Consider the following 26896-nt stretch of genomic DNA (forward strand, 5'->3'; position numbering starts at 1 on the left):
AACTGCCAGTTGATGGAGTTTGTGCGGCGGAGTGGTGACTACTGCCACGCCCAACACCTTTAGACTCACCTGGGACGATGATGCTGGACCACACACTCCTCCGGCCGTGAATCAGGAAACTCCACCGGCCTTCTGAACCTGCCGGCTGATGGGGTAACAGGTGGAGTCTCGACACCGGAAGCTACCTGGAGAGAGAAGGAAGGAATAGAGTTGCTGAGAAGGACGGGATCAGAGAGAATCACAGAGACTAGAACAAAGGGAACACTGACACACTGTATTGGACTGTAGGATACAGTCAGCTGATGGGATAACAATCAACACAAAAAGGACCTAAGAGCTGGAAAAGACCTTAAACGGTTATAAACTGAAGGGAAGCACAGACTTACCTGGAGATCAACTATAAGCTAAAGACACAACAGTGAGCTGCTGCAGCTGGAGCTGAAGGTGAGAGCGACTTGTCATCAGATCTACACTAAATATAGTGAAGACTTTAACTCCTCTTTACTACTGTGTTTAATGGCAGTTCTCATGTAAAGGATACTCTGTTAGGTTTTAAGAGTGGTTTTAAGAGGGTTTTTATGTCCTAGATCTTGCAGAGCTTTGTCACTTTCTGTATTTTCAGCTGTTTTTTGTGTTTTAAAACAGAAAATATTACGTTAAAGAGCCCCTCTAGGCAGGACATATTATTTAAAAGTGATTTAAATCTAAGCTGTTTCTTCCAAAAGAAAAAGTTTAATACCTTAGTTAGATTTTTTTTTAAATGACATCTTGTCATCCATCCTCACAGGATCTACGATATGAATACAAAAAGTTAACCAACTACACTTATGATCACTGAGGAGCCCACCGTTAGTTTTTGTGCAATGGAAAGCTTTCACATTATGTTGCAAATGCAAACTTATCAGACCTGGACTGACATCCAAATAGGCTGTAACGTCACAAATCCTGCTCACAGTTGTACATTTTAAACTCAGATTTGACATTTTCACCAGAAGAGTTACCAGACAGTCCTGTCAGTGTCAGACTCTGAAGATAAATCATTCTGCACTGTGATTATTGAGTGAAGGGGGACTTTAAGAAAACACTTCCGTGACAGGAAGAGAAACTCGTAAATACATGGTCACGTGCAGTAGAACCGATGCCAGAGATGCTTCAGATGTTTCGTGTGGAAGCCTGAAGCTTCAAAACTTCCACACTGTGAAATGAATAAGCAGCACAACAAGGTTCTCCATTCACACAGTTATTCCAAATGACCTGTCTGGCTTAGTTTGTCCACATTTACTTTGTGGCTTTTTACTCTTTGTATATCGAGGATATTGCGCAAATAAACTCTCACTAAAATACTGCATATTTATAAAATATACTCACATCCCTGATACCTTAATATATAATGATAAGTCAAGAAAAACCAGTGAAGATGGGACACGCTAAAAAACTTGCCATTCTTTAAATTCAGGATAGAGCTGTCATGGGAATGTTGTGAGGCTCAAACCTGTTACAGGACAAACCCAAGTGCGGCAAATGTTAGTAATGATAGAACATTTCCATCATGTGTTAAACAACACTTAGACTCTTGAACTAGCTCACCTGAATGCAGAGCAGGTATTTCATTTATACCTGTGCTATTTCTGCTATGATGTGCCAACATGTCTGGAAAAATGGTCTGTAGGTTTGATGTACATGTGAGTTGTTCCACCTGAACAAATGTAAAAGTGAGATTTACAAAACAGCTCTAAACAGGTAAAAACACCTGTAGATGTGGACTATATGTGTCTCTGCACACCTGCTTTATCTGCAGCACTGCATTCAGTTTTAAACACCGTTAGTTTGAGTTTTCAGGTGTTTCAACTCGATGTTTGACAGTTTAGAATCTACTAATATTACTCTTTTTTTGCTGAGAGTCTAATAAGAAGTTTGGCACCACTTTGTACGGGGATTATGATGCTGTAGCCAGAAGCTAGTTAGCTTAGCGTAAAGATTGGAAGCTCCGTACTGACACAAAATAATGTATTTAGCAGCACCTCAGGATTTTTAGTTATTATCTTGTTGTTTCTTGTTCAAAAACAAAATCTGAAAATGTGTTCTTTTAGTTTTTTCAATCGTATTTCTTTGCTGTCACTTTCAGGCTTTATGCTAAGCTAAGCTACCAACCTGCTAGCTCTAGATTTAAATTTTGCAGAGAGAATTGTTCTTCTCCTCAAATGTTTAATTATTCCTTTAATTAAATTATGGTTCTGCTGAAGCAACAATACACTAAAAAATGGAGACAATTTATGGGCAACAAATCTATAAATCTTTGTTGCTGGTTTGAAATCATTGTAAGTTTTAAAGTATGTTCAGAACATCCCTCCCCTGACTCTGAGTGTATGTCTAACATCTAACACCTGAAGGTCAGAGGTCTGTCTGGGATGTCAAAGGTGACGCTGGCCAACATGAACCGTCCGGCTCCAGTAGAACTGTGCCACAAGAACATGAGGTTCCTGATCACACACAACCCCACAGACAGCACACTCAGCGCCTTCATAGAGGTAAGAAACAGGCAGAAACTATACAAACAGAAACTATATGTATGTTTCCTCTGACATGTAAACTGAGTCAGCTTCTTAAATAACCATTGAACCATGTATGTTGTTAAAATCTCCTTCTGCCTATATCGTCCCCTTCAGGACTTGAAGCGCTACGGCGCCACAACCGTGGTCCGGGTCTGTGACATCACCTACGACAAAGCACCACTTGAGAAAGACGGAATTACTGTGGTGGTGAGAACACAATACGCAAAAACACACTCTTTACTTCAGCCCCTGTCAGACATGCACATATTTCCGATAATCGCACAGCAAATGAAGGCTGCTCTGCTTACTTTTACAAAAAAATTGTGACAGCAAACCTAGCATCATTTATGCATCAATGTAGTTCTAGACTACATGCAGTCTCGTAAAGAGATGAACGAGTTGTATAAAACAATTTAAGGAAGATGTTTTTCATCTTTTTACCACCAATATTGGCCCAAAAGTATCACAGAGAGCACAAAAAACACTTTTCTCACTCACGTTGCCTTACAGTTGAACCTCTATGTGCATAAAAAATGTAAATTTACTGAGATAAAGACTGTGACGGGTAAGATGAAAGAGACACACCAATAAAAAAAAGAAATCTTGATTAACAGGAGCTGAAGTTTCATTTGTTGCTTCCGACTGGTTTTAGGAGTCTTTCCTGTGAGTTTCTTAAATGCCAGCAGCAGGGTCTGTATGAAAATCTCCAAATAAATAGACGCATGCACAGAAAATAACTTCATTAATTACTTATAATTATAAGTTATCCCCGACATGGCGACAGGATGGATCAGGATCTAACATCAGGCCACACTGTGAACTTATCTTCCGACATGTAAGTCACAGTTTATTAGCTGTCGTTACATCAGCTGTTATGTAGCAGCCGTCCTCAGCTCCATCACAGCTGCTGGGATATTTTTATTTTACTGCTGGTGAGTCTGAATGAAGCCGTGAGGAACATAAGTGTGACCTTTAATGTCCGAATGCTTCAAGAGACTGATGAAGCCAACGATGTCACGTATCCTGTGTATACACTAAGCAGCAGACAGTAACTGTTGGGCCTCTCTGCTAGGATTGGCCCTTTGATGATGGAGCTCCACCACCCAGTAAGCTGGTCGATGATTGGCTGAGTCTGTTGAAGAAGAAGTTTAAGGAGGATCCAGGAAGCTGTGTAGCTGTCCACTGTGTGGCTGGACTGGGAAGGTAAGAAACACTTTAAAACACATGTATTCACCCTCTAGTGTGAACAGAAGAATTTAAATACACAAAGCAAGGATCCTTATGTGAAGATAAAAGCTTAAAAAGTGCACGTCAGCATCACTGAACAATCAATCAAATGTTTGATTTACTGTAGAGGCATATTATTTCTAAAAAAAAAAGAAGTTTTTGAATATAGATACAGATAAGCAGAAGTGTAGATGCGACTCCATGTGTTTATGCTCACATGCAGGGCTCCTGTGCTGGTCGCTTTGGCTCTGATAGAAAGTGGGATGAAGTATGAAGATGCAATTCAACTCATCAGACAGTGAGTACATTTATATATGACTTTCTGTATAATATTCATCATGCAGATCTTACAACTATCGTGGAGAAACAACACTTGTGCATTATTTGAACCCTACAAAATGATGATAATACACAGCTAGAACAGGTGAAACTATAGTTCTGTACCTCCTCAGGGCTTTCATAGTCTGCTTCTGGGAAGAGGCCCATACTAGTGTTTTATGATCACGACTCCTCTACACCTACTTACAAAGAATAGTGGTGATAAAGAGATGAAGATAATTACAAGGAGTGACCTCCACAGTTCTGCTGTTCTCTGCAATAACTATGATAATATAATAAGACTAATGTAAAAAATGGAAATATTGGAAAAGCAAAAGGGGTTTTGTTTTATGTTGTAAATACGATGCACACTGAGAATCGTAATAACTCACATTTTCAATTTAAATTTAAAAAACAAAACAAAACAAAACAGTTTTTAAACCCCAAAACAAGTTGTTCAGGTTAAGTATCCTTTTCATTATGTCCCAGAGAGGAACTTATTTAAAAGCATGCAGAATGAATATTAAACAGACAAAGAAGTGCGATCGAGAAGGATTGTTATCTCTGACTGATCAGTCAAAGATGTAGAAAATAGAAGACATCTGTATCCACTCAGTAGATGTAGAAGCACTGAAAGCATGTTAAGAGTAAATCCACTGATTTCCACCTTACGATGTTTGTGGTTTTTTTTGTTTTTTTGTACAGGAAGCGTCGTGGAGCGATCAACAGCAAACAGCTGACCTACCTGGAGAAATATCGGTCGAAGCAGAGACTCCGATTCAAAGACGGCCAAGCACAAAAGAACAAGTGCTGCACTATGTGAACACACACACAAACACACACAAACACACACACTCAGACGTATATATCTCAGGAATTAAAAACAAGCCTTATGCCACAAACACTAAAATACAGAAACTTCATCATCAGCCCTCCTGAATCTTGGATATTTTGTTTTCACAGAATTTTCATCTCTGTTTCCTCGCTCGTAATGATTTCTTGTATTTTGATCATGATTATTTGAATGATTATTTTATCGGCATGCTTGCTTCATTTTTTCGGTTACAGAGATGGGAACGATGTGTTATAGCTGATTGTTGTTGCTTCTTTGGATAATGGTGGAAAAGACAGAATGTTGGGTGAAGAGATTTATGTCTTCTGATTCAAACCTGATACGACCTCAGTGTGTTCAAACAGGGTATAAGATACATTCATTATTTCTGTGTCCCCTCAACATTATTTTATTTCATGAAGATCCCTCAGTGACTTTTTTAAAACAATTTTAGGAGACGGAAACTTTTCACACTAAAACCATCTTAGCAGCTCGTTTTTTCCCCTAGTAATATTTCAGGTTGAAGCTCCATTTCATACTGTCCCTGTTAGTGTCTGTTCTCTTTGTACATGGAGATAAAAGGGCTCAACTTCAACTCAGCTTTTTGAATTACTATGAAAATCAGCTTCACTGAGCATTTGGTTTTGTCACCATCAATGATATGATGTTCCTTCATACATTGTGCTCTGATGTTTACATACAGTATGTGTGTATGCATTATGTTTTACTTTGTTTACTGACACCGACTCCAGTTAATATGTTTATTATCTGATTTCTAACCAGGTTTTCACTGTATATAAAAAATGAAATAATAAATACACATTACACACAGTATATTGTGAGTGAGGGATGTAAACTTTATGTAAATAAGAAAATTGACTTATTGTAGGTAGAGGCTTGATGTTTCAGTGTCAGGGAAGAGCATTACATGGCCTATATTTTAATCTAAAGCCAACTTTGGACTGAAACATAGAGAATTTAAGATTCTAGTCTCATCAAAGTGCAAATATTGCTGTTCATCATCACGTCATTTCGTCCAGGAGACAGTTTTTGACATATTTGGAGGTGGAGCCTATTTCATTTGTATTTTTTTTTTTTTCCTGAATGAATCAATTATTTGCTGATGATAGAGCATGAACCTTTTATTTATCTGTAGGCTGCTTCTTATGTTAGTTTCATTTATGTTGCAAAAACATCTTTGACCTGAACTGAACAACAGTCAGAATAAAAATGGAAAGAGATGCTGTTGGACTGAAATGCAGTATACAAGAGAGGAGTGAACACCTTTACCTGAAAGCATTTTTAGACAAATGGATGATAGTTCACTACTTGTTCATATGATGTGTGTCTGCATGTGTTTGAGCGTGTGTGTGTGTGTGTGTGTGTCATTGGTAGATATTATTGATTATTGGGACTGGCCTGAGTGGACACTTTTTTTTTTTTTTTTTAAACAAGCTGTAAATGTCTGTATGTCTGTACATTTTTGCATTGTTTATTAAAGGTTTTGTCATTGCTCTACTTCAGTCTTCCTTCATTATCACCTTAATATACCTTCTTAAAGGGAAACTTTGGATACATATATATATATACTGTTGCCCATGAAGTTGGAATAAAATCTCTCTCTTTTTTTTTTTTACCACTTCTCATGACGCGATTGTGACAATGCGATTTATTCTTGATAGATAAAGTGTACATCTTCTCAAAACTTTATTGATATCACAATGTATGTACAACACATCACACTAAATATAAAACCAGAATTAACTTTTGCAAACTGTGTATTCGGGCTTAAAGAAAATTGGGGGTATTGAACGATAGAATTAAGGGTTTTGTTTAAATTTTTCAACCTTGGCCACTTTAACAGGAAACACATGTTTGGGGGGATTTCATGCAGTAGAATGTCCAGTATTACTCTTTCAAATGCCATTCAGTCTCTGATATTGAGTACGGCCACCCCTGACACGGATTCATGCGTTAAGACATGGTGGCATACTCTCCACCAGCTTGTTGATGGTGTCAATGGACAGGACGTCCCACTCTTTGGTCAGATCCTGAAGTCAAAATTACTTTCACCCAGGTAACTGGAAATCAGTATGTAATCATTGCACCTGGTCAAAAGGGATTACTGATGTGTATAAATAGAAATAAAAGATGGAATATGTCTGAAAACGAAAGACTATTTCAACTTTATGGGCAACAGTGTGTTATATATAATTATATTTAAATTAGTCAAGCAAATTTTCATTGTATATACTATTGTACAATCTTAATGATTAAATTAGTCAGGTGGATTTGTATTTTATATATTACTGCAGAGTTTCAACCTTAATATCTAAACTTGTGAGATAAATTCAGAACACCAACTTTCTCAACTGGACAGCCTTTTGGTTCAGCACCTGTTTTTTTTAAGTACAGTGTTTAAATAATGACTTCATCAAACCTGATTATTGTGATTTGCTCCATTTGAGCAAACCTCTGACTATATGATAGTTTAGAACTGGTAAGTTATAAAACATTTGTTTTTTCTCCACGTTTTTATATTATGATTATATAACTATCTCTACCTTCTTTTCGGACATAACACTGGACAGTAATGTCACAATCATTTGCAAAATTACATTCTCAATTTCATGTGCAACATGAAACTCAATAGCATGTGTAATATTTCAATTTCATGTGAAAATTACAATATGCTGTGCATATTTTCATTTTCATATACAATATTTCACTATAATGTGCAACACTACTTAACTACTTTAATATCATTTCCACTATTACCTCTTACTTTTCTATTCTAGTCTTTATTGATCTTTTTTTCTCTCTCCAATGTTTAGTGATGAATTATAATTATATCTTCTTGTTTTTCCATTAGGGACGACGTTTATTGACTTAAAAAAAAAAAAAAAAAACTAAAATAAAAAATTCCTTAAGGATTAAACTTAAAAACTCTCCCTTTCTTTGTGAAAAACAAACAAACAAACAAACAAACAAACAAACAAACAAAAAACTACCGAATCTGTAATCTGCAATAGTATCATTTTGATTTCACGCTAACAGTGTCAGAATAAAACAAATACTGACTAAATCGTGTTAGCTGGAGGGACACTCCTGCAGTTCTCCGCTCCGCCGCAGTTCCGTCCTCCCGCCGCAGGGGGCGCTGTCTGCCACAGCGTCAGCGGGTCTCTCTGCTTCCGCTGCCTGAACGGACGTGTGTCGCAGATTCGACAGAAAATTGTACGAACGTAAAGTAAAATTAGGCTTTAAAATCTTGATTCAAACATTACATTTGACTGTACTTTACTCCAGGGCCTTTGATAAATTCTCCGCCTTTTGCCTTTCAGATGACGGAGAAAATGGACGCACAGAAAGCAGGTCAGAGTTTTTATTAGCTTCAACTCGAATATGTCTGTCAGGTTTTCACGTTAGCTCAGGACAAATCAAAATAAACAGACGTGCTGAGTTTCTAGCGCTGAATTACAGTCTCTAGTTTTTATATTCTCCATGTGGTGGTACACCTTTTACATACAGTTTTTTTTTTTCTATGCAGTAAAACTACGATGCTACCGAGGCTTCGACATGTTTGTTACTGAAGTGCCAGCTGACCGTTATCTAGTTACATCAGTCATAACGAAAGTTGTAAGACGGCATCAAATTGAGCTGACTAAAACAGGAGATGATGGTTTATTAAAAAATATTGTGTGTCAACAAGCGTCTTAAAGTTACGCCAATATATCTATGAAATGTTTTCCACAAGATCACGAGTCAGTGTCATGAAAGTAAAGCAAGTGATGCATAACTTTGTTTGCATTATAAAGTTATGCATCACTGAAATACTGCTTAGCCTTGGAGATTTCAGGTCAGATGTAAATCATGAATGAAGTTAATGTCAAATGCTTCGATAAAACTAGATTGTGGAAGTATAGAAAACATTTATATATATATATATGTTTTAGATAAACACTGAAACAAAAGTAAAAGACCATAAGAGCATAAACAAACCAACGATTATAAAACCAATGACTTCATAAAACAGAAAGAAAACAAAGACAGGATAATAAGCCACAGCCATATATCAAATATTCATAAAGGCGTGCAGATGAATATAAAAGAAATAAGTTTATAAGAAGAGATTTAATAATGAAAGATGTCTGATCTGTTCCCGACCTGGTCAGCCTTGTTCACAGGAATAATCAGCCAAGAGTTCCCCAGGTTAATTTGGAGCAAGCCCATTTAATCCTCTTAAAGTATTAACAGAATTTTAACATTGGTGCAGACGTATACAGGTACAGGAACATCAAAAGTAATGCCGATATTTTTCAGCAGATTGCTTCTCACTTGTTGAATTTGAAGAATCATTATATTTTCAGATGAACACACCATCTTTCACTATTCATCTTCGAACGGTATATAAGCAGTAAATGTGGCTAATTCTTCTTCTGTTACGTGTACAATATAGAAATTATATATACATCTACATCTGCAGTTTCCATATTTATGTCGAGAGAAACAAACACACAGGAGTCGCATGTAAACTGTAACAGATAATATGTGAGCCACCGGATCCGTCACCTTTTCCCTCCCTGTCTTTCCAGCTGGTTCTGTGTTTATGTGTCGGCTGTGCAACCTCTTCTCTCCCAGTCGCTCCCAGCTGCAGGACCATTGTGCCCAGTTGCACCCACAGCAAGATCCTTCAGATGACATCATCGTTGTGCTGCAGCCCCTCGCAGCAGACCCTGTGGAGACGCTGGCAGGTCGGAGAGTCATGAAATTACCACGATTACTGTCACTAAATCTACATATTTTCTGTAAATCTATGTAATCTGTAAGTTCTGTCATAATCAGTATCACTACATTCACCAATTTAGGGATTAATTGCACTCAAACTCAAATATTTGATGATAACGTGGCATTATTCTTTCTGTGTATGAAGCCTTTTTCCCTTTGGGTCTATCTGATGGCACTAAGTGTACCGTAGCCGTATTGTTCCTGTCTTCCTTTCCATTCCAATATACCAGCTTTTCGTTGTAATGTAAAGCAATGTTTCCTCTCTTTTCTGGCTCATGTTAAATATTTCATTGTTTCAGGTATTTGCTTCCCTGTCTTTTTCCCTAAAACCAATTTATTTACACCTTTTTGACTCTTAGTATCAAAGTATTTCAGGCTGTTGTTGCACAGAAAATAATTTTTACATTCATTTGATCTCTTTATGAAACTTGTCTAATTTTGTCTTTTTTCTTTTCTCCGTCCACAGAGGGCCCAGTGAAGCGAAAACGAGGCCGACCGAAAGGCTCTACGAAGAAGATGCGCACAGATTTGACAGAAGGCAAAGCTGCCTCCACCCACGGCCCAGAGGATAATTTAGAAAAAGAACAAAAGAGGAACAAGGATAAAGGAGACCGACAAAGTAGCTCGGTAGAAGGTAGCACTGATGCCCTTTACATCTAACCCATAATTATTTTTATCCTTTTCTCAGCTAATAAATTGTGGTGCTAATATTTTGGGCACCTGGCATTTGTTTTCGTGGTTGGTACCTTTACACAACTTTCACTAATATTTGGTGCAGACATTTATGCCCAGAGTGTTATTTTTAGTAAATAGTTTCTTGCAAATGTGCTTCACAAAGTGTGATTCCTGCATTCTGACTCTGTTTCTGTTTCCTTCTGCTCAGGCAAAGGTCACTATGAGATATCGGGGCTGGAATGTCGGAGCTGCCGTCGCTCTTTTAGCAACAGACGACAAATCCTCAAACACATCTGCCTGAGAGAAGAGGAAGAAGAAGAGGATGAAGAGGAGAACGGTGAGATGAAAGTAGAACTTTGAAATGGGATTCAGTAACATAAATGTCAGATGGTTTCAACGAACAGGAAGCTGAGGTGAACTGAGGAAGCTTGTTGGAAAATATACTTATTATGATGAGAGAGGATTAAATATCATTTACAAATATTCATTGTTCTTGGCCTTTTAGCTGTCTGATCAATAGACACATTCATTTTCAGGGAACGCCACTGGTGGAGCAGAAGGTGAAGGTTCAGAAAATCTGGATCCTGGAGGAGCTGATCCAAACCAGAACAAACAAAACTCAGGAAGACCGGGACTCACGAGAGAAAAGGGTGAGATCAGGACACGGCTTCTTAAAAGGAATTCCCACCTGAGCAGATTACAAATGACTTCTCTAAATTTAAATCTCTTTCTTCTTTTTTTTATTTTTTTATTTTTAGATGTGGGAAACTTCAGATCTCAAAGAAACAATCGGAATCGCATCTCTAAAGAAGGAAGCCAAGCAACAGGAAACAAAAAATCAGTTGTCAGTGTTGTTCTGACAGAAGATGAAACACTTCCGGGTCAGTCTTAGAGAGCATTTTGATCTTGTTTTTACCTTTTGGCTTAAAACTAACATTTATAAATACAACATTTAATCCAGCAGGTGTTTCTAAAATGGTTCCAGTGGAGGACAGTTCAGCAGAAACAGAGTCTGCAGCTGCACAACCTCAGGTAAACGTGGGAAAAATGTCCAACATTGAAAGGTCAGCCACATAAAAACACATCTTCTCATTGAACCGTCGAGCTGTCAGACAGTTTAATGTGCTCAGGTTTGGAGATATCTCTAACATTTCTGCCTCCATCACATTAGTGATGTTTTATTTAATTCAGGGTGCTCACAACATTAGAAACTAATATTTATGATAATTAGGCAGGACCATCTCTTTAATTGTACACAGTCTCAGTTAGTCAGGACAGACCTTTCTGGACACAGTTTAGATTGACACTACTTTTGTTTTTTCTTGTTTTTATTTTCTTAAAGTAATGTAAATGTGTGGATTCCAATATTTTTGGGGTTTATTTGTTCATTGCTCCTTTGCATTCAGCGTTCTGCAGTATTCCAGTCCGAGTCACAGGATGTCACAGGTGAAACTACTGCCTGTGACGAAGACCCTAAAACAGACCAGGAACCAAGGTAGGATCATGGAAAATGTCCAGTTTAATAGTTAACTGATTGTCATAATAACTAATAAGCAGTAAGCTTAATATCTGACAATTAAGCACAATATCTTACTGCTGATCATTTAATTTGTGGATGCAGCATAATGACCTGTTATCTGCTGATCTGACCTCTGTGTTTTCTACTCCTAGTTCAACACTGACAACAGAAACCGGAAAAGGCTTCCAGGAATATTCAATCAAGCAAGATGCTACCAAGTATGATGCAAATATTTAAAAAATGTATTCATATAAATGTAGTTTTTGTAGCTCTGGCGATTAAATGAAAAGACATGTTTGGCTTTGTAAACTTCTGACGAGTGGCTTTGGTAGAGCCAGTTGAGAAGTTCATCTATTTTATTTTGCAACTTTAGCAGCACCATCCATCACCACAATAGCAATAACAATAAAACTAGTCAGCTAGTAAATGTAATATCTTCACTTTCTGTCACCCAGTTTATTTCATAGTTTTCTAACAATTCACCACTGTTTATCTATACTTTTAGCCAACAGTTTCCAAGTGTTCATCCATATTTGTCTTCCAGTTTACTGCAGAGCCAGCTGAAGATCTTTGCCTGTGAGTTCTGCAATAAGATCTTTAAGTTCAGACACTCTCTGATCGCCCACCTCAGGACGCACACTCAGGAAAAACCTTTTCAGTGTCCTCACTGTGACTACGCTTCAGCCATCAAAGGTAAATACAGACTCACCTACACAGGAGAGACAGTTTAGTACTCCACGTAGAGATCTCAGCTTATTAAACATAAGACAGAGTGAGATTGTTATAAATCTGACCTTTTTCAGGCAGTGCAAGTTGAAGTATTAACAGGAAACAGAGTGTGGTTCTGCTTACTGACTAGCTTTTCTCTTCAAAGCCAACCTGAATGTTCACCTGAGGAAGCACACAGGAGAGAAGTTCAGCTGCGAGCACTGTCCTTTCACCTGCCTCAGCCCAGGACACCTCAAGGTGCTGTTATTACACGTATAAATTGCTGTTGCAGCTTCAGAATATTTAGTATTTACACACAATCTTCAAAATACAATGCAGTCAAATTTTAACAAGGCTAGATTGTTGTTTTTTTAAATTGCATTTTTATCAAGGCAGTTTGTGGATTTCTTTCTATGCGTGTGACGTAGTTTTATGCTTTTTTCTATCTTTTCATTCTGTGTGCTACATTAGACAAGTCGGATATACAATATCTAGAAGCTTTTCTCTGCAGCTGCAGTTCTGTGCTTCTTGTAATGCAGGTCCACATAGAGCGAGTCCATATGAAGGTGAAGCAGCACTGCAGCTTCTGTGAGAAGAAGTACTCTGATGTGAAGAACTTGCTGAAGCACATGGAGAAACGACATAACCTGAAGGACCCACCAGTTCAGCAGAGCTACCAGCAGCTGAGGTGAGATCCTCGGTGGGGGTTTTTACACTGTGAGGGGATGTGGGAGAGTTGAACATGTTTACAGAGGACACACTTTAGGGAAAGATGCTGCGTGAGATGAAATGGACAGATGCATGCTGGTGTTCTGAAAGCAACAGGACGTTAGTGTGGTTTGGATCGCTGATTCGGCCTACAGTTTGTGTGGAAAACCTCAATAAACATCCAGAAAATGTACCAGAAAATCATAAAACTTCTGAACTTCTCTGAGAATAACGAAGTCCTCGATATAACAGAAATTGTCTGGTTTTCCATGGGTGCATCTCAAACGTAAAATCAATGATTGGAGTTGACTAAATTAAATAAATAGAAGCTTTTACATCTATATTCACCTGGAGGGACGTCGGGTTTGATTTTGTCTGAGTAGGAACCCACAATTTTACACTTTGAAAGCTCCTGATCTCCATTATCTATTTTTCATCCAACTATGTATTCATTAGTGTAATCTACAGTTTATATTTTAATATCTATCCATTACTTTGAGCTTTTAATGGTTTCAACTGTTAATCCATACTATTACCTAAAAACATCCACTTGTTTGTTTCTAATTTTTGCAAGCTATTTCACCTGCTTATCTTATTTTGATAAGCTACCAATTTCCTTTGTTTATCCATACTATTAGCTGATCTTTTCCAACTGTGTCGTCATGCTTTTTTGCTAACAATTGTCAACTTTTTATTCATATTTTATAATAACAATTTCCAAGTGTTCCTGCATCCATCTGTCAGCCATGCTCTTAGGTAGCTCTTTCAGTCTTATTTGAAGTTTCATCTTGACTTCATATTGGAATTATTTATGCATTAATGTTGGCATCTGTGTCTTCTGATTATCCCTTACTTTTACTAGCTTTTCTACTCAAACCTGTTCAGCTCCACTCAGTTCTTTGGTTTTTCATTTTTATTCAGATGAGTTGAGCTAAACTTTCCAACTTTCCTGAACTACCAGTACCAGTGGTTGGGAAACATATCTGTAATGTACCGTCCCTTCTTTTCTGATCAATTTGTGTATCTTATCCAGGTTAAAGACCCGTCAGGGCCTCAGGCAGCTCCTGTACCACTGTCCCACCTGCAACCGACGCTTCAAGAACCAGCTGGAGCGGGAGCGTCACCTGCTGGTCCACGGTCCCCAGCGTCCCTTCGCCTGCCTCCTCTGTGACCACGCTGCCACAAAGATGGCTGCCCTCGCCGCTCACGTCAGGAAGCACCTGTTTCTGTACATGTGCTGCGTCTGCGACGAGAAGTTTGTCAGCTCGCAGAGGCTGAAGAGTCACCTGAAGGAGTCTCACCCTGAGCTGGAGCAGGAACAGGCTTTCACAGACTCTATCAACAGCAGCTACTATCTGGTTCAGCCCGGAGGAGGCATGTGGGGGAGTGAGGAGGGCGAGGACTCGGAGAGAGGGCAGAAACCAGACGACAGGATAGTGCAGGAGGGTGAGGATGACCGGGTGAGAGAGGAGGGTGGAAGCAGTGGTGAAGGAGAGCAGCCGAGTGAGGAGAGGGAGGAAGATAAAGCTCAGGAAGAAAGTGCAGAAGAAGTTCAGGTGATAGAAACAGCAGCAGGGTCCCCAGACAGACCAGATGAAGCAACAGCCGGTAAGAAGTCACACGATGAGACAGCAGAGACGTGCATCTCTGCAGCTGAAAGACGCACAGCAAACACACTCATCTCTTCGTCACCAGAGAGGATCCAAACCTCGAACTCTGAGGATAGGACTTCAGAAGATGCTGCTGAGAACACAAGTGCAGCCAAAAACACATCTTCATCATCAGGACATAGGAACTCATCCGAGTGTTCAGGCCCTCTGGTGGATGAAAGTGCACATTCAGAGAAGGTAAAGTCAATACAAGAATGATAAAATATATTTTATATTTACCTAAATGCTCATAATTTTGGCACCAGCAGACAGATATTTTTTTATTCTCTGCTGTATTATTAATAAACTTACGTTCTTCAGGAAAACACACCAATATTACTGAGTGATAGCTACCTGCAAGTTTATTTCATATTTAGAAATGGTGAAAAGTGTTTGCCATTAATATTAAATTGGATGTTCTGATTTTGGTCTCATGCTTCCTAATCCTATATAAATATTTCAAAGCTTCTATGGTTCTTATTATGTTATGAATGCTGGGATCGGAATGTATTCATCCATGTGTCTGAGCTCATAAGCGTTGGATCATTTTTCATCTTCTCCTCGCATAGCTTTTGTCCATTTTAAGCTTTGTTCTTGACTTGTTCCTTTCTGCTGTCAGATGTCAGAGGATTTCCATCAGAGTGCCTTCCAGCAGGTGTTTTCATCTCTTCAGAAGACTCAGCTCAATATGGAGACTTTCCAACGGCTCAGGAAGATTTACGGAGAACTGGAATGTCAATACTGCGGTGAGATGATGAAGCCCCCTTTGAGATGGCTGGTTTCGCTTTGCTCAGTTTTTTCTCGTACTTAGCTTCTCGTCTGCTGCTTCTAATCGCATTTTCCTGCTGCACAGGTAAACTGTTCTGGTACAAGGTCCACTATAACGTCCATGTTCGCACGCACACCAAGGAGCACTCGCATTACTGTTCGAAGTGCAGCTACTCTTCCATCACCAAAAGCTCTCTGAAGCGGCACCAGATCCAGAAGCACAGCGGCCTGCAGCTGCCGTGTTCGACTCCCGGCTGTAAATACTCCACACCTGACAAATACAAGCTTCAAGCCCATCTGAGGACACATCAGGAGCAGGTAATGGGCTTGAGAAAACTCAAAACAGTGCAGAATTTCTGTTGCTACTTTTGTGATGGTTTTCAGGTACAAATTGAATCAGGTGTTCTTTTGTCTATTATTTCTGTGAAGGGTGTGAAATTTTATTTAGTTTTTTTTTTCTGTAACGTCTTCATCTCGTTGGTGTTCACAGGGGAGGAGCGCCACGTGTCCTGTTTGCCATCACAGTTATCCAGAGCACCGACTGAAAAACCACATTAAAAAATCCCACCCTGGTAAAGAACAAGCACAAATATATCTGCAGACAAAGACAAAACACACAGACTGAATGCAATCTCAAACCTGTCTTATAAAATCTGTGTGAGAGTAAATATTTTCTCATTTTCCAAGTCTGTGCCAAATCCAAAAAAAAGGTTAAATCTTAGAGCAAAAAAAAACTGAACAGCATGACTTTTTAAAAACCATTTTCATGAAAGTTTTCACATTCTTACATAAGATAAGATAAGATAAGATCAACTTTATTGATCCCTTAATGGGGACATTATTATCACTGTGATGATGAAGTGTCCTGAAGATGCCTCTTTTTGCAACTATAGATTACTTTTTTAATAATCAAAGCATTGTCTTCGTTTGCAGCCACATATTTATTATTTGAACAGTTAGCCAAGTATCCAGGTGGCGAGCAATTTTCCAATTTTGCATGTTGTGTGTTTGTTTTTTTTGGCCTGGACAGATACGCTGCCTGCACAAGGTAAAGGACTGATGGTGCAGCGAGCAGAGAAGTGTCCTTACTGTGACTCCTACTTCCTGAAGAACAGCAGTGACTTCCAGCAGCACATCTGGGCCCACCAAGGTGCGATAACACATCTGCAGAAACGCCAACACACACACACTCACAGCAGCAACACCAGCGTCTGTGCACAGTGTTTCACCGTATCATCGCTCTGTGAGCTGAGCTTCCATCCGTCTGTCTTCCTCCTGGCTGCCCTCCAGAAGGACGGACCAGACTGAAAACGCAGATGTTGTAGAAGGAAACTGGCCCATCCATCAAGCTGCTTGTGAAACTATGAAATCGCGTTTGTTAGACTGCACGGCTGATAAATATGTGCTTGAAACGGTTTAATACGTACACCTTGGCTTCATCAGCTGCACATTTTGTCTTGGAAATGAATTGTTGTTCCGGCTCGCCTTCCCCTCGGGGGCTTTTACCTCGAAGCTGCATCTGTCCTGAAGCTGAGACAGGTGTAACTTTAAAAAACAATCCTGCAACCTTCAGGAAGTTTGTCTCTTTACGTGGCCTTGGGTTCTTACAGCTTTCTCTCCAAGTTTTTGGCACTTGATGGCCACTGTCCAGCTCCCAGCAACACAAAAATCTAACATAGAAGCACCTGCAGGATAGTGGACTAGAAACTATTTTACTGTTAAGACGCTGTAGCAGTTTGTGTTTTGATCAACATGTTTTATTATCAGAATGTCAGGCCTCTTACTTTGAGCTCCTTCATTCAACACAAGAAAAACTGCAACAAAATTGTCTTTAAAGAGTTAGTTTTAAGCTTTTTGTTGCTACTCAGAGCATATTTTGTCTTCTTGGCTAAACTGTTGGAGATTTGTAAAGTTTTATTTGCATGTGTGTGTCATTGTGTGCAGGTTTGAAGCCGTACCTCTGCAATGTTTGTGACTACGCGGGCCGCAGTCGAAGTAACCTGAAGACTCACATGAACCGACACAACACAGAGAGACGCCACCTCTGCGATCTGTGCGGGAAGAAGTTCAAATCTAAAGTCACGTTGAAAAGCCACAGACTGAGCCACACAGATGAAGGTATGTTCATTCTGATGATGGTTTACTTATTTATTAGGAATATCATACATGAGAATTGTGTTTATTTAGTCTTTTTTTCCCTTTTGTTTCAATTTTTGTCCAGGGAAGCGGTTTCAGTGTTCAGAGTGCGACTTCACATCCGTCTCTAAACCGTCTCTGCTCCGACACATGGAACAACACGCTGAATTTAAGGTCAGAATACACACAATCAGAGCCCAGGAACAGCATGTGGGATTTCTGATTATTTTATGTCACCTTCTCAGGAGAATATCAGTGGAATGATAAAATATCAGCAGGAGGAGATTCCCCCAGATTTTGAATAAAAATGTATTCTTAACATGTTTTGTTTAAACCAGCAGTAGTATTCTTATCTCGTCTAACGTACAGCTGTAGACAACTGTGACTCCTGTTGCTGTTGCCACAATCTCAACTGAAGTTAAAAAGCAACACCAGCGCTAATCTAAAGTTCCATCTCGTCTTAGAAGTATTTCATTTTTATTCTTGTGGTGTGTGCTTGTGTCTGTCTGTGCAGCCGTTTCGTTGCGCCCACTGCCACTACTCCTGCAACATTACTGGAGCTCTGAAGCGACACTACAACGGGAAACACCCCGATCAGAAATACGAGAACGCCGGACCTGGACTGCCGAACCCTGACGCTCTGAAACAGCAAGGTCCAAACTCTGCTCTCCTCCTGCTTTTCACAGACACCTTCAGCAGGACTTTGGTGCTGAGTTGAACATTTTTTTTAAATGTAGTTGATAGCACAGTCAAGACTGTGGATGACACCAGGAATAGATATTTTTCAATGACATTAGTTCTGTAGTAACTGTGTGTTTTGACTCTGTGGGGTTTGTTCACAGCAAAATATGTGTTCAATATATTCCAACATAGTTTTTGTATGTTTTTGTTCAGGTGGTATGAAGTGTCCTGAATGTGAGTTTGTTTACGGGACAAAGTGGGAGCTGAACCGCCACCTGAAGAGCAAACACAGCCTGAAAGTGGTGGAAGGCCCTTGGGAGGTAAATAGATAAATATAACTGAATGTGTTGGCTTTATGTCTGTTTGAGCCACCTAGCAACTTCTCTGGAAAGGTCATGATGGCAAAATTTCTAGGTCAGGTCTAGTGAGATTTCCATACCTAATTAAACTCGTCACAGGTCTGACCTGCATACCGTCACATTAATGAATAGATACCAACACGCTGGACGTACTTTGAGTTGTCTGAAGCAAGTTTGAGAACTTTTTTCCCACATTTTAGCACCAATATTTGTACAAAAAGAGAGAACAAAATTACAAAACACTGTGTTCTTTTCCCTACATTTTCACATCTATTTCAAACTGAAATTTCTAAAAACAGTAAACTTGATGGCAGTGAAGACAGAACAGGTTAGATTATTGAATGTCATTCTGGTTTTAACAAAACAATAAGAGGAGCTGAAGTTCAGTTTGTTGCTTCCACTTGTTTGTAGGAGTTTTTCCTCTGAGTTCATTAAATACTTGCAGCGGCAGCAGGATCCATATGAGCAAAAGAGAGTTGCATGATTCCCAAATGTTTATCCATACTTTTAGCTACAAAGCGCCCAACAGCCCCCCAGAGCCTCTTGCACGGGTGTGGACTTCAGTCTTGTTTCTGTCCCTCTTTCATTAAATAATGTTTCAGATATTTGAAACTCCAAACCGCTGCCAAACCATCAGAAACAAAAACATGAAGAAAATATACCAGCTTGACTATGTTACCATTTAACATTAGTTTTGTTTGTCAAAGCTAGTATTTTCACACGGTCTCTGTTGTATGTATGAATCTGCAGGTGGGGGAGGAAGTAGAGACTCAGTATGTGTCTGTGGAGGATGATGAGCACCTGACAGAAGCACCTTTAGCAGCACTGCAGGACAACGGTAACAGAAGATACCTGACTCAGCCAAACCTGCACCCTGCTCACATGTTTAGAGGAAAATTCCTCATTCCTGTTTCGATTTATGATTACTTTAATGGGGTTTAAACTTTCCAGTGATTGTTTGTCTTTTCTGTTCAGTTAATATCCAGCAGATCACTGAATTCACATCAGAGACTCAGGATGCTGTTGCCTCCATGGTTGCCATGGCTCCAGGCACGGTGACCGTCGTGCAGCAGGTAAGCAGCATCACATCGCCTAATCATAAAATGCGGTTACGGTGAAATGTTGACCCTGAGCTGTGGATGAAGTTGCAGGTTGCTGATGAGCAGGAAGTCGGCAGCAACCAGCTGATGGTTCTGAACACAGAGGGAGGTTTAAACGGTGACCAGGTGATGGTGGTGGAGGACGCTCACGGCCTGGAGGCTCTGACAGTCCTCACTCAGGGAGAAAATGCTCATCATTACATCGTCTACGTCCAGGAACACACTGTAGAAATCAACTAGCATCAATATCCAGTAAACCAGTGCTATCTGGATGTCATCATCAAGACTTTTCATCATCATCATCTTGGTAATTGTGGAAAGAATCAATGCAATACTTTGTGGTGTGATCATGTTGCATTTTTAGTACTTAGAAAATATATTTCAATATAAATCTCAGCCCTGCACTTTTTTTAATTGCACTGGAGTGGCTTCATTTTCTAAAAATCAAGTCTCTCATGTTTTTCTCTGTCTTGTTGTTATGAAATACAAACATGTTTGCTGTTTGGAACAGATTTGTTTTTTATATTATAACACACTCGTGCAGTGTCAATGTGACAATATAATAATCACATCAGGCTATTTTAAATGTGCAGGTAGGCAAGGTAGGACAGCATACATTAATGTATGGATGCACTGTACGCTCAGTTGAATGTCAAAAACCATGTACACCATGAAATAAATAGTAAAGGCTGATACTTTGAAGTTTGTTATTTAAATTGTGATCATACCTAACTAGTTTACATATCATGGATGAAACTCTACAAATATTTAACAAAATACCACTTTACTAGACTACAGTACATAATAAGGCTAAGACCCTGCAGTGTAACTGATTATGAAGAATAACCTAACTAACGTAATAATGAAACTACAAATTACGGTAATATAAACTATAGAACTTAGACTTGGTAATATGAACATTGTGGCTAACATCCTACAGTTTCATTATATTTGGGGATGCACGATATATCGGCGACCACATCGGTATCGTCCGATATTAGTGTTTTTTCTGACATAATGGTATCCGTCCGATGAACAAATTTAGCTGATGTGAAAAACCAATGATTGTCTAACATTAGCGTCTGTAGCGTCTCTACATTTGATGACTGCTATTTCACAGATGTTTTTACTTAAATGCTACTGGACTTGAGCGTTAAATATGTTAAAATATGTTTTACTTTAGGGTGCCGCTATAGCTCACCTGCTTAAGCTGGCGTCCCATGTGTAGGGTTGGTATGGGCTTCTTTTGAATAGTTTTCATGTTCTCACAGTGCTTGCTTATACTCATTTTTCGGTGTGAACAAAAATTGAATATCGGCATCAGCAATATTGGTTCTTGGCAATATTAGAAGTCTCAATATTGGACTTCAGCCAGAAATTTTAATATCGTGCATCACTAATTATTTTGGTGCTAAACCTGACTAATGTAGAGATTTTTGTTTTCTTTAATTTTTTTTCCACTGACCAGCAACTGACTAGAGAGCTACTGATGAGTTGTTCACAATTTATACCTAGATGTATGGTTGTATTAGAAACCTAGAGACTAACTACCAGGACCATTTGGAATGGAATAGAAATTTGGAAGAATTTCAAGGGTTGTGAATGCTTTTAGATATTATATTTCTGATAAATATGTGGGGGAAAAAACATAAATAGTTCAAATTAAATTGTAAAACTAAGCGCATATCAATGATTAGCATGGGTATAAATAATATTGGCTTCACTGTATCATGTAGTTCAGCCTCCGTCCAGCAGGGGGCGGCGGCGCACCGTAGTATCTCTTAACTGCTGTTGTTTACTGTACAGAGGAAGAAGAACTGGTGGGAAATTTGACAGTGCAGAGTCTCGTTGTTGTTTTCAACTAACCGATATACCTCCACAAATTAACATTACCGGTGCATTTACGCATGTATACACGACATGGACCGCTACGTGTTGGTTATATCCTTCTACCAAACTGATGAGGAGACGTCGGACTGTTTTAAATGTAAGTTTTAATCGACTTCGAAACACTTTAGTTTGCTAAAGTTAGCGCTGCTGAACCAAGTGTATTTAGCCGTTAGCTTAAAAAGTGTGCAGACTTATAATAACTCTTTGCTTTGGAAACAATTCAGGTTGTTCTCATACCATGCTATTCTACAATAAACAAACGGGGATCAGGAATATTAACTGACAGGACTTTGATAGATGTTAGTATCATGCACTGTTTTTTTAGACATCAATGTTTTGCTATCCAATGCTAATACACAAAGTGCTGTTGATGTGTATTTCAGTCTTAAATAAATCCAGTTGTGCTGAAGCCTGACAGCTCAGTTGTTGTTGTTTGCAGGTTTGGAGCCAGTAAAACAGATATATGACAAACTTGTGGACATCTCAGCTCAAGAGTCCGTGAGAGGCGTCTCTGGGTTTCCAGGTACAGTAACTTCTGACAGGAGTCCCCGTTAGGTTTGTTGTTTTAGTAAAGTTAGACTGACCATAGTGTGTATTTGTCAGTCTCTGTACCATGATACGACCTTAATGTACAGAAATGATGTGCACAGTATAAAAAACAAATACATAATCATAAAAACGCTATTTTAACAGGCTGAACTTTCCTTTGCACTTGACATGTCTTCAACTTTATTGGGCAAACATGAGATTTACTGCACTTGTCTGTTGGTGTATTGTAGTAACTGTGTTGGAGATCATGTCCAAAATTGACTTTTGACTGCTTGTGCTGCTTCTCCTATTATCCCAAGTTAGTCCATCTCTGTTTTTTTTTTTGTTTTTTTTAGTGATGAGCATTACATTGTAAGTGTTTAACTCACTGAACGCGTGCTATTATATAAGATCAAGTTTCAGGCACATCGCTCCATTCAACATGCCAGAGATACACAATCTGACAGACACAATAGCATAATTTAGCATCAACAAGGCTACTCTCAAAGGCAAATCAGCAAACAAACTGGATACTCAAGATGTGGTTTTCAAGCTTGACAGAATCGAGTAGAAGGCCAAGCAAACTGTAACAGCAGCAGACTGCAAGTTTAGAAAAGAACTTGTTCAGCATCTGGCAGTTTCATCTTGATGCCAAGTTGAGCCTTAATGGCCTCAGTGGAAGGGTAGCAAAGATTGGAGTGAAGGTCAATGGAAAAGTGTCATGTGGAGTGATGAATCAAAGTGTACTAAGCCAGCTGTCAACAATATGTGAGAGGAACAAGTGCTTTTAAATTGCTGACAGCGATGGACTGAACTTCACAGAGTCTAGACCTGAATAGTATAGAAACTGTATGGGATCATCTGGACCAAGAAAAAAATAAAAGACAGACAAAGACAAGCTGCTGTTACTCTAAATAGGGATTGAATTCTATAGAAGTCATTTTGGACTGAATTGTTTTGTATTTTTAATATTGTGTAAATGTTTCTGTTTTTTTTCCGGTTGTGCTTATTGTATCCTTGCTAAAACAACAAACCTAATAGTGGATTGGAGACTTCTGCAAAATCCATACAACTGTGGACATCTTTGTCCCCGTCTGGCTTCCACACAAATGGTGTTGTTATTTCATAACTTCGCTAACCTGTTTCTCACTGTGTGTTTTCCAGCTTGTTCTCTTAGTGGCAGCCCATCGGCTCAGAGGTGGTACTTTGCTGTTCAGGCTTGTCAAGGAGCAACACAGGTGAGACGAGGTTCAACACAGCTGAGACATAGACACAGTGTATGTGCATACAACCTTATGACATGTGTGACGCAACAGATGTCCAGAGATAACAAAAAGCCTCTGATCTGAAAATTAAATTGTAAATGAAAGACTAATAAACTACCCAGTTGTATTAAGTCAGCAGCAAGTTGGCATATTGTGATTGTGATTTCTTGTGAAATAGGAGATAAATGTGGACAAGTGCTAACATTTTTACAATCTTCCTCAGCTGTACAGAAATAGGTAGAATGATTTATACAAACCACTGCTGTTGTTGGGTTTGTGTCTTCAGTCATTCTAAAAATACACCACTGCGATTCTGCTTGTTCATCTTTGTCCTTGAACAGTGATAAGTCAAGTGTCAGTGTTTTTTCCTAAAAGCTACTAAAGTCATGATGCACTGCAAACTGCCTGCAAAATGACAAAACACACACCTTCACAGGACTGTTCTAACATCAACCATAAACGCACTGTGCCCCATCCATCACATCTGCATGCCAATGAAACGTTTAATCCATTTATGCTCACCAGCTAATTTCATGTAATGTTTATCCTTTTTAATTCACTCAGACTCAGAAGGACATGTGGCATCTAAGGAGCAAGGATTTTGTAATTAAAACTGCTGATACACATATAAAGGAAAAAGGGGGCTTTAGCATTCACATCTAAATGTGTGTCTCTTGTTTTGTAGTTTTGCAGCTCTGACTGGGAAGAGTTGGGAACAGGCCACCAGAAAAGTGACAGTGAGGAGGAGAAGCTGACTGCTGTGGAGGAATGTCTCAGTAATCTGGAGGCATCGGACCAAAAGGTTGATCAGGCGACACTGACAGAGTGAGTTACTGATTATATTTTCTCCTCCTGATGCCAAGATTCCCCTTTAATTATTTAATAGAAAATAGCAAATTCATATTCTAACTATTATATTGTTTCTGTAGCTGTATCAGGAGGTTGATTTTAAGATCATTTTGCTAATGTACAAGTGAAAAAGAGAAATAAATGGTGAAAAAGATCTCACGAAGAATATATTATTCATGTGTCCCAAAGAATCAAAGTGCATATGTGACATTTCGGTTGATTTCCTTTGAATGTCGTCATTGAACAGGCTGGTGGAGGAGGCTGCAGAAGGACTGCATCTGCTGTCAGACAAGCTGCCACCTCCAGGTACATCTCCCCCATCCATAGCTGTCCCGTCCTTACATACACTAGCTTCATGTTATCATTTTGTCGCCGGTGCTTGTGAAGGTGTTAACTGTGTTCTCAGTGGAGCTTTCACAGAACTCATTCCAGTTTATGTAAATTCATTCAAATGCACAACTTTTATCTCTTTGGTGCTGAATCCAAAATGCTATCACACACCGCTTCTCAGATGATTCACGCTCTTGTGATCACCTCTATAGCACGGCTCGTCAGTTACTGACATTTTGCATTAACAAGCAGAGCAGCAATTGTCTAGTTTACTGATAAAGCAGCAAGTTTAGTGCACAAAACAATGTCTCAAGAGAGAATTTTGTCGAAGCAATAAGCTGCCTATAAGAAGGAATTAAAACTTCTCGACTGTGTTATAAGAGCCCCGATTTCAAGCAATTAGTTTCTGAAAATCTGCCTGCTGTGTAGAAAAAGTTAACTTCTGTACTGCATAAATATGCACTCACCATTGAAAGAATTTTTTAAACAAGTCTCCCACCTGAAGTGATGTTTTACTTTGTTAAAAGAACATTTCTCGGCACACCACCTCCAGAGAGAGCAGTTGCTCTCCAACACTAGCTGCCCTGAGGAGCTGGAACCACCACTGATTTCTGGCGTTTCTTCTGAAATTTTGAGTTGAAAACAAGTAATTCTGCCTACTTGTTAAAAAGATGGTGTTGATGTGTTGACCAACTGACTCCACTTGAAATCCTACAGAGACATTTGTGGAGGGGAAAAAAAGCTAGAGGGAGAGGACAGAAACTCTAATTAAGTCCTCTTTGGTTTGTCCTGTTTTCTCCCCTCAGGTAAAGCCTTGTTGGACGTTCTGATGCTGGGCTCTGCTGAACAGTCTCCTCCGGTTAAAGACCTGCTGCCTCTGCTGGGAGCCCTGAAACACATGTCCTGCTGGCACGCTGCTAACATCACCATAGTCACACAGCACACTACTGGGTGAGCAGACGAAAAATACACGCGCTATATAAATAAATAACGAATCTAACATGAAATTTCAGTATATTAAGTGGACATGGTCAGAATATACGTCCAAGCACAGTACACAGACATTTAAATTTTGTGCATTTTTATTAACGTGTTGTTTTGGACAGTGTTGTGTTACATAAAGAAATACTGCATTTTTGTGAGAATTGTCAGTTTGTGTTACGTGTGAATGAAATGATCCCAGTTTGCCCACTAGGGGGAGTTAGATGAATAAATATGAGCAGGCGTTGACTTGAAGTAATGGATGAGTAGTCTGAGGCACATTTGTACAGAAGCATTCTTAATGACAAAATAACAACAGAACACAATCCCTCATGTTTTTTATTGCTGCTGTACTTGTTTTTAAACTTTGCTGTGAAACTGAAAACCGGGCAAGAATCAGAGCTGAGGGAATAAAGTCACCTAAGGTCATTGAAACATCCTTGTTTTGTTCATTCAGGTGGCAGAAAGTAGCTTCCTCCCTGAGCGCCGGTCTGGTCGAACTCGCCGGCCTTGACAGCTGCATCGACCACAGGGAGATGTGGAGAGGAGGCCTTGTTATCAGAGAGAAGAAGGTAAGGGATGGGTGTGAATATGTCTGCAGCAACAAGTAACTCATCAGTTGTTTACTATTAAACTAATTGTCAAGTTTTGATAATTATTTAATCATGTTGACTACATAAAAAAAAAAAAAGTCTAAATTCTCTAATTCCCTCTTTTAAAATTTGCATGTTTTCACATTTTTCCCCTCTTCTGTGAATGTAGACTGAATATATTTGGGTTTTAGGCAAAACAACTCATTGGAAAATGTCCCTGTTTGCCATTTTTCATTTATTAGACCAAACAACTAATAGATTCATTGGGAAAATAATTACCAGATTAATTGACAGTGAAAATAATCATTCATTGCAGCCTGGCTCCCCAGCAAGACAAGTTTGCTGTTTTGCACACAGCTGTACACATTAAAGTGGCAGAATAGATTGTATCAGGAAAAAACAGCAGTGAAGAGAGAAGTTCAGGCTCTGGCGATCAAAGAGTA

The 26896-nt window shown here is 39.2% G+C and overlaps 3 protein-coding genes and 1 long non-coding RNA gene across 4 annotated transcripts in view; 3 read left to right on the forward strand and 1 right to left on the reverse strand.

Moving 5' to 3' along the window:
- Positions 1–334: 334 nt before the first annotated feature.
- On the reverse strand, positions 335–2468 carry LOC103368890 (uncharacterized). Its single transcript, XR_520802.1, has 2 exons — positions 2385–2468; positions 335–438 (listed from the first exon to the last, which is right to left on the reverse strand). It is a non-coding gene; the product is annotated as an uncharacterized LOC103368890 (long non-coding RNA).
- On the forward strand, positions 438–6447 carry LOC103368889 (protein tyrosine phosphatase 4A3). The gene is made up of 6 exons (XM_008297420.1): positions 438–444; positions 2391–2528; positions 2667–2759; positions 3625–3755; positions 4003–4077; positions 4803–6447. The coding sequence occupies exons 2-6, from the start codon at positions 2409–2411 to the stop codon at positions 4918–4920; spliced, it is 537 nt and encodes a 178-aa protein (XP_008295642.1). The 5' UTR covers positions 438–444; positions 2391–2408; the 3' UTR covers positions 4921–6447.
- A 1663-nt stretch (positions 6448–8110) lies between these two features.
- Positions 8111–20712, forward strand: zfat (zinc finger and AT hook domain containing). The gene is made up of 26 exons (XM_008297421.1): positions 8111–8163; positions 8271–8301; positions 9522–9680; positions 10181–10348; positions 10598–10726; positions 10926–11039; positions 11148–11270; positions 11351–11421; positions 11796–11884; positions 12061–12126; positions 12453–12601; positions 12783–12874; positions 13156–13304; positions 14358–14932; positions 15020–15171; positions 15593–15719; positions 15827–16059; positions 16232–16313; positions 16772–16891; positions 17686–17859; positions 17963–18051; positions 18392–18530; positions 18772–18878; positions 19668–19755; positions 19893–19990; positions 20063–20712. The coding sequence occupies exons 2-26, from the start codon at positions 8271–8273 to the stop codon at positions 20255–20257; spliced, it is 3519 nt and encodes a 1172-aa protein (XP_008295643.1). The 5' UTR covers positions 8111–8163; the 3' UTR covers positions 20258–20712.
- A 1225-nt stretch (positions 20713–21937) lies between these two features.
- Positions 21938–26896, forward strand: part of mtbp (MDM2 binding protein) — a 40919-nt gene continuing 35960 nt past the window's right edge. The window contains exons 1-7 of the mRNA XM_008297422.1: positions 21938–22004; positions 22347–22430; positions 23600–23673; positions 24386–24525; positions 24797–24855; positions 25686–25830; positions 26318–26432. Of these exons, the coding sequence (XP_008295644.1) occupies positions 21938–22004; positions 22347–22430; positions 23600–23673; positions 24386–24525; positions 24797–24855; positions 25686–25830; positions 26318–26432 (684 nt within the window). The remainder of the gene's footprint in view (positions 22005–22346; positions 22431–23599; positions 23674–24385; positions 24526–24796; positions 24856–25685; positions 25831–26317; positions 26433–26896) is intronic.

Source organism: Stegastes partitus, unplaced genomic scaffold (assembly GCF_000690725.1).
Source record: "Stegastes partitus isolate 25-593 unplaced genomic scaffold, Stegastes_partitus-1.0.2 Scaffold1217, whole genome shotgun sequence".
In the NCBI taxonomy this organism is placed as follows: domain Eukaryota; kingdom Metazoa; phylum Chordata; class Actinopteri; family Pomacentridae; genus Stegastes; species Stegastes partitus.

Bases quoted from the DNA above. Each gene is read 5' to 3' on its own strand.
- LOC103368889 (XM_008297420.1), top strand. From the start codon at position 2,409: ATGTCAAAGGTGACGCTGGCCAACATGAACCGTCCGGCTCCAGTAGAA. The intron at 3,756-4,002 runs GTAAGAAACACT...GCTCACATGCAG, and splicing joins TGTGTGGCTGGACTGGGAAG to GGCTCCTGTGCTGGTCGCTT. The intron at 4,078-4,802 runs GTGAGTACATTT...TTTTTTGTACAG, and splicing joins GCAATTCAACTCATCAGACA to GAAGCGTCGTGGAGCGATCA.
- zfat (XM_008297421.1), top strand. From the start codon at position 8,271: ATGACGGAGAAAATGGACGCACAGAAAGCAG. The intron at 11,885-12,060 runs GTAGGATCATGG...TTCTACTCCTAG, and splicing joins AAAACAGACCAGGAACCAAG to TTCAACACTGACAACAGAAA. The intron at 19,756-19,892 runs GTAACAGAAGAT...TTTTCTGTTCAG, and splicing joins AGCAGCACTGCAGGACAACG to TTAATATCCAGCAGATCACT.